At 41.2% G+C, this 6,537-nt stretch overlaps 1 protein-coding gene and 1 non-coding gene across 2 annotated transcripts; one reads left to right on the plus strand and one right to left on the minus strand.

The window, feature by feature from the left end:
- Window positions 1–1,255: 1,255 nt before the first annotated feature.
- Window positions 1,256–1,361, plus strand: LOC129648178 (U6 spliceosomal RNA). Its single transcript, XR_008712759.1, has one exon. It is a non-coding gene; the product is annotated as a U6 spliceosomal RNA (small nuclear RNA).
- A 4,471-nt stretch (window positions 1,362–5,832) lies between these two features.
- Window positions 5,833–6,537, minus strand: LOC129647237 (BLOC-1-related complex subunit 8-like). The gene has a single exon (XM_055574419.1). It carries the CDS (start codon window positions 6,535–6,537, stop codon window positions 6,229–6,231), a length of 309 nt encoding a protein of 102 aa, XP_055430394.1. The 3' UTR covers window positions 5,833–6,228.

A 6,537-nucleotide genomic window follows, 5' to 3' on the forward strand; every position in this document is an offset into this window, starting at 1 on the left:
GCCATCACCATCTGCAGTGATTTTGGAGCCCAAAAAAGAAAGTCAGCCACTGTTTCCACTATTTCCCCATCTATTTCCCATGAAGTGATGGGACCAGATGCCATGATCTTCGTTTTCTGAATGTTGAGCTTTAAGCCAACTTTTTCACTCTCCTCTTTCACTCTCATCAAGAGGCTCTTTAGTTCCTCTTTACTTTCTGCCATAAGGGTGGTGTCATCTACATATCTGAGGTTATTGATACTTCTCCCGGCAATCTTGATTCCAGCTTGTGCTTCCTCTAGCCCAACATTTCTCATGATGCACTCTGCATAGAAGTTAATAAGCAGGGTGGCAATATACAGCCTTGACATACTCCTTTTCCTATTTGAAACCAGTCTGTTGTTCCATGTCCAGTTCTAACTGTTGTTTCCTGACCTGCATACAGGTTTCTCAGGAGGCAGGTCAGGTGGTCTGGTATTCCCATCTCTTTCAGAATTTTCCATAGTTTTTGTGATCCACACAGTCAAAGGCTTTGGCATAGTCAATAAAGCAGAAATAGATGTTTTCCTGAAACTCTCTTGCTTTTTTGATGATCCAGCAGATGTTGGCAATTTGATCTCTGGTTCTTCTGCCTTTTCTAAAACCAGCCTGAACATCTGGAGCTTCACAGTTCACATACTGCTGAAGCCTGGCTTGGAGAATTTTGAGCATTACTTTACTAGCATGTGAGATGAGTGCAACTGTGCAGTACTGAAGCATGAATATAAATGGATGAACTTATGGGGACAAAATAAAGAATAGAAAGGAATAGACTCACTTTATACGGGAATTTATTGCATAAAAAAGATGGCATTTCAAATTAGTAAAGAAAAGATGGTTTAGTCAATAAACCGTGGAAAGAATGGCCTAAATATCTGCCAAAAACAAAGTTGGAACTCTAACTCTAAAAGAATTCCAGATCAAAAGTTCAGGCATGGACTTCCCTGGCGGCCAAGTGCATACAAATCTGTCTGTTAATGCAGAGGACACAGGTTTGATCACTGGTCTGGAAGATTCCACATGCTGCAGAGCAACTAAGCCCGTGTGCTACAACCGCTGAAGCCTGTGCCCTGCAACAAGAGAAGCCGCTGCAACGAGAAACCCTCAAACCACAGCGAAGAGTAGCCCCAGCTCACCACAACTAGAGAAAGCTCGAACAAAGCAACGAAGGCCCAGCGCAGCCAAAAGTAAATGAATAAAGCATTCTGGCTTTAAAAAAAAAAAATTTAAGCATTTAAGTGCTTACTTCAGCAATACATACTAAAGTTGGAATGATACAGAGAAGATTAGCATGGCCCTTGCACAAGGATGACACGCAAATTCATGGAGTGTTCCATGTTTTTTAATACAGAAAGACAAATATCATATGATATTTCCTATATATGGAAATCTTTTTTTTTTTAAAGGGTACAAATGAACTTTTTTTACAAAACAGAAATAGAGTCACAGGGATGTAGAAACAAACATGGTTATCAATGGATAAGGTGGGAAGGGATAAATCGGGAGATTGGGATTGACATATACATACTGCTATATACTAGGGCCTTTCCTAGTGGCTCAATGGTAAAGAATTCGCCTGTCAATGCAGGAGAAACAGGTTCAATCCCTGGTCTGGGAAGATCCCTCATTCCTCGGAGCAACCAAGTCTGTGAGCCACAGCTACTGGTCCTGTGCTCTAGAGTCCAGGAACCTAAACTGCTGAGCCCATGGACCGCAACTACTGAAGCCCAAATGCTCCAGAGTCTGTGCTCCAAAAAAGAAGCCACCGCAATGAGGAGCCCACGCATCGCAACTAGAGAGTAGCCCCCACTCGCCACAACTAGAGAAAGCCATCGAAGCAATGAAGACCCAGCACAGCCAAATAAATAAATAAAATTATTTTTTTAACGGTAAAATAGATAACTAATAAGAAATTGCTGTAGAGCACAGGAAACTCTACTCAGTACTCTGTAATGGCTTATATGGGAAAAGAATCTAAACAAAGAGTGGATGTATGTATATGTATAAATCATTTTGCTGTACACCTGAAACTTACACAGCATTGTAAATCAATCATACTCCAATAAAAAATTAAATAGAAAAAAAGAACTCTTGATGCAGATAATTGTTTAATATACTGAAAGTGACTGGGAAATCAAAACGATCTGGAATTTCACCATTGTTATTTTTTGCACCTCTTTACAAATATACCATTTATATATTTAAAATTTTAAACATAAAAAAATTCATACAACTTTATGTTGTTTGCAATTTGCTTCAAAATAGTCAAGGGATGGAGGAATGGGTAGGGCTTAGCTGAAATGAGACTGAAGGTGAAAGTGTTAGTCACTCAGTCATGTCCCACTCTTAGGGACCCTATAAATTGTAGCCCACCAGGCTCCTCTGTCCATGGGATTTTCCAGGCAAGAATACTGGAGTCGTTGCCATGCCCTCCTTCAGGGGATCTTCCCAAACCAGGGATCGAACCCAGTTCTCCTGCATTGCATGCGGATTCTTTACCTTCTTGAGCCACGAGAGAACCCACTCTGCCCTGTTCTGATTGCCGTTGAAGTTGTTGAGGGTACTGCTGCTTCCTTTCTTCTCTCTACTTTTGTGTATGTTTGAACAAATGCCAAAAAAAATTACTGGGTAATTTAAAAAATAATCTTGGAGCATTCAAGGCCTTTCCAGTCATATCACAAAGCGTTAGAAGCCATAAAAGAAAAGATTGAGCTAGTCCACTAGACATAAATTTTTTTTAAGAAAAAAATAAAACAACTGAATGGCAAAAAAAAAAACTCACCATTGATGAATCAAAAGGTAAACAAACTATGAAAAAGTATTCATGTAGCATAGAAAATGAACTAATTTCCTTTTTATTAATATATCATGAGTTCCTATAGATAAATGAAAAACCAGTAATACATGTGAGAAATTGGTATCATTTATGAATATACAATTTGTGAGAAATAAAATGGCTTTCAGATACATGAAAAATGTTTATCTTCACTTATGATAAAAGAAATAAAAAATAAAGCTATAATGAGATATCATTTTAAGTTAACCAGTTGGTAAAACTAAACAAAAAGGGGATAATATGCTGTGTTATAAAGGATGTAACAGGAAAACATTTTCACAAGTTGTAAGAATATATATTGGTACATGTTTCATGAAAAGTAATGTGATAATATCTATCAATATTTAAAATGCAAAAAGCCTTTTACTCAACAATTTCACTTCTACTCATTTGTCCTACGGGTGACGTACAAAATAACGATATAAAAGGATATTCATTACAGCACTGTCTGTTGTAGCAGAAGATTGGGAACAACCTAAATTTCCACCAACAGGAAACTATTAACACTTAATAAGTTCTGATATTAGCATATGATGGACAACGAGAAAGATCCAGGCAGACTTTCAGAAGATATGGAATGACCTTCAGAAGATATTGTTGAATGAAAAAAGTGAAGTGCAGAACACTGAGTATAGTGTGTTTTGCATGAAGAAGTGCATGTGTGTGGATGAATTTATGCTATATAAATGCACATGCAGTTGTACATGTCTGTAAATGCATAGGATATTTCTAACAGAAAAGACAAGAAGCTGGTAACAGGTAGGCTGGAAAGAAGTATTGTGATGGGCAAACAGGGAGATTTATGTTTCATTGTTTATTTTGTAGCATCTTTAGACAATATCCATTCAAAACTAAATTTAAGAATCATTTGTACATATTCAAAGAGAAAGTGATGAAGGAAATGTGGTAAAATGTTAACATTTAAGGACTGTTGGTGAAGGCTCTATAGGAATGATTCTACTATTTTTGTAGCTTTTCTGTATGTCTGAAATGATTTCAAAACAAAAAGTTTCCAAGATGAATAAACTTAAGTTCTAAAAAAATACATACTCTCACAACCAACCATCATTTTCACTCCCTTCTTACTGCTGAAAAATTGGCACTCAGAGTTTCCATGGCATTATTGAGCTAAATAAAAATTCATTTTTAATACAACAAAAATCTGTTCACAATTTTATTCTTGTAATTTTTGTTGGCACATAGTTGATTTACAACGCTGTGTTAGTTTCAGGTGTATAGCGAAGCGATTCCGTTATACAGATATGCATATCCTCTCTCTTTTTTTTTTAGACTTTTTTTCCCATATAGGCTATTGCAGAGGATTGAGTAGAGTTCCCTACACTATACAACAGGTTCTTACTACTGGTAATTTCATATATGGTAGTGTGTATATGTCAATTTCAATCTCCCAATTTATCCCACCCCTGACCCCTGGTAACCATGTTTTTTTCTATATCTATGACCCTACTTCTATTTTGTAAATAAGGCTTTTTGTATTCATTTTTTTTAGAGTCCACATAGTATGCAATATATTTGTTTTTCTGTGTCTGACTTACTTCACTCAGTATGACAATCTCTAGGCTCACCCACGTTGCCGCAGATGGCATTATTTTGTCTTTTTGTGGCTGAGTCATAGTCCATTGTATATATGCACCGTATCTATCTGCTGCCAGACGTTTAGGTTGCTCCCCTGTTCTGGCTTTTTTAAATAGTGCTGCAGTGAGCCCTGGGGTGCGTGTATCTTTTTGATTTATGGTTTTCTCTGGGCAGTGCTGAGGAGTGGGATTGGTGAGTTACATGGTGGTTCTATTTTTAGTTTTTTAAGGGCCCTTCATACTGTTCTCTGTAGTAACTGGACCAATTAACATTCCCACCAATAGTGAGGAGGGTTCCCTTTTCTCCACACTCTCTCCAGCATTTACTGTTTGTAGACTTTTTTTGATGATGGCTATTATGGCCTGTGTCAACAAATATTTATTGAATGTCTAATATGAGCCAGCACTGAGAATACAAAAGTGAAAAAATAAGGAAAATCCATATACAATATAATATCTGATAGCCATAAGTGGTATGAAGACAAGTAAAGCAGAGTGAAGGGATTGAATGGTGCGAGGTATATTTTAGATGGCGTGGCGGGGTGGCGGTCAGGAGAAGTCTGTCCGAGGAGCTGATACTGGGATAGAGTATGTGAGGAAGAAGTTTTGGAAGAAGCATGTTCAGGGAGAGGAAACAGGGAGTGCAAAGGCCCTGAGGCAAGAACTTGCTTTGTGTACAGGAGGAGCAATGAGGAAACCGTTGTGGTTGAAGCAGGTTGCGGAGGGCAGAGTGAGATGAGGCCAGAGGTGCAACCTGTAGACCCTGTAAGGACACGGCTTTTTATTGTAAGTGAGACAGAAGCCACTTGGAGGATGACAAGATCCTGTATGGGTTTTATTTAATTTTTTTTTTCAATTTTGGCAAATGCAGTGATTTTAGGGACTCATGAAACTGAAGAATTAAGATTTTTCTGTGTTAGGTACAGCTAGATCCAAGGTCCCAGGCTGGATGTTCTTAGGTTCCACGTTCCATCTGCTGAGCTTACCAACTCGAGAAAGAAGATGGTACTTTTTGTACTTTTCCAGAAAATCTTCAGGGAAGACCTCTCGTTGGATCATGTGCCCATCTCAAACCAAGCACTGTGACCTGGGAGATGGGGTGCTCTGATTAGTCAGGCCAGGGTCCCACATCTACCCCTGGGGTCAGGGTGTCTTCTCTATATGGCCTGAGTGGGGTGGGCATTTCTGCTTGAGGTAGAACACAGTCCAGGCAGGAAATTACACAAATGTCTGCCTCAGCCTGTAGAGAAGGCTCCAGTCCACGCTTTCTTGTCTAGATGGAGAAAGGTAGGACCAGAGAGGGTGAGAGCCAGGCCCCACATCACACAGCAAGTCAGAGGCAGGGCTGGGGCCACATTAGACCAGGGTCTGCTCTCCCCTAGCTGTGTGACCTGCACAAATGATACCACCTCTCAGAGCCTCTCTTCTCCCATCTGTATTTGGGGTGACATCTCCCTTACAGGGCTGTCTGAGGATGAAAGATGACCACTGTGAAGTACCCGGCACAGAGCTGGACACACAGCAGGTGCGTGGTCGTGGCAGCAGTTATTGGCCCGAGGGGCCATGGCCATGTCCAGGGCCAGTGAGGGGCGGGTAAGAATCCAAGGGCAGCAAAGTCTCGTCTCAGAACGTTCATGGCTGGCCCAGAGGCAGGAGGGATGCGCTGGCCACACTTGCTTGGTCTTCGGTCCCTGCCAGGTCCCGTAAGGTTGTGTCAAAGAGTCCAGCTTTGGTCAGGCTGGTCAGAGGGGCCAAAGCACCTCCAAGTCTCTTCCGGGATCAGGCTGAGGAGGGTGGGAGTGGTTCCTCGGGGCTGTGGCCCTGGGCCGTGGCGTTCACGTGGTCCCGGATGCTGATGGCCTGTTTGAGGAGACCCTCCATGCTGCGGAAGTAGACCCTGCTGTCGACAAGGTTCTTCAGGGCACTGCAGGCGTACTCCACGGTGTAAATGGCTCCCTGGCTCTGCTCCTCCCACCGCTGCATGTCAGCCTTATGCTGGGCCAACTCAGGCAGAGAGCGGCGCACATGCTCCTGCAGCCGGTACAGGGCCTGTGTGGGTTTTAAAAGGATCCTTGTGGCTGCTTTCAT

This window comes from Bubalus kerabau, chromosome 3 (genome assembly GCF_029407905.1).
Source record: "Bubalus kerabau isolate K-KA32 ecotype Philippines breed swamp buffalo chromosome 3, PCC_UOA_SB_1v2, whole genome shotgun sequence".
Taxonomy (NCBI): Eukaryota; Metazoa; Chordata; class Mammalia; order Artiodactyla; family Bovidae; genus Bubalus; species Bubalus kerabau.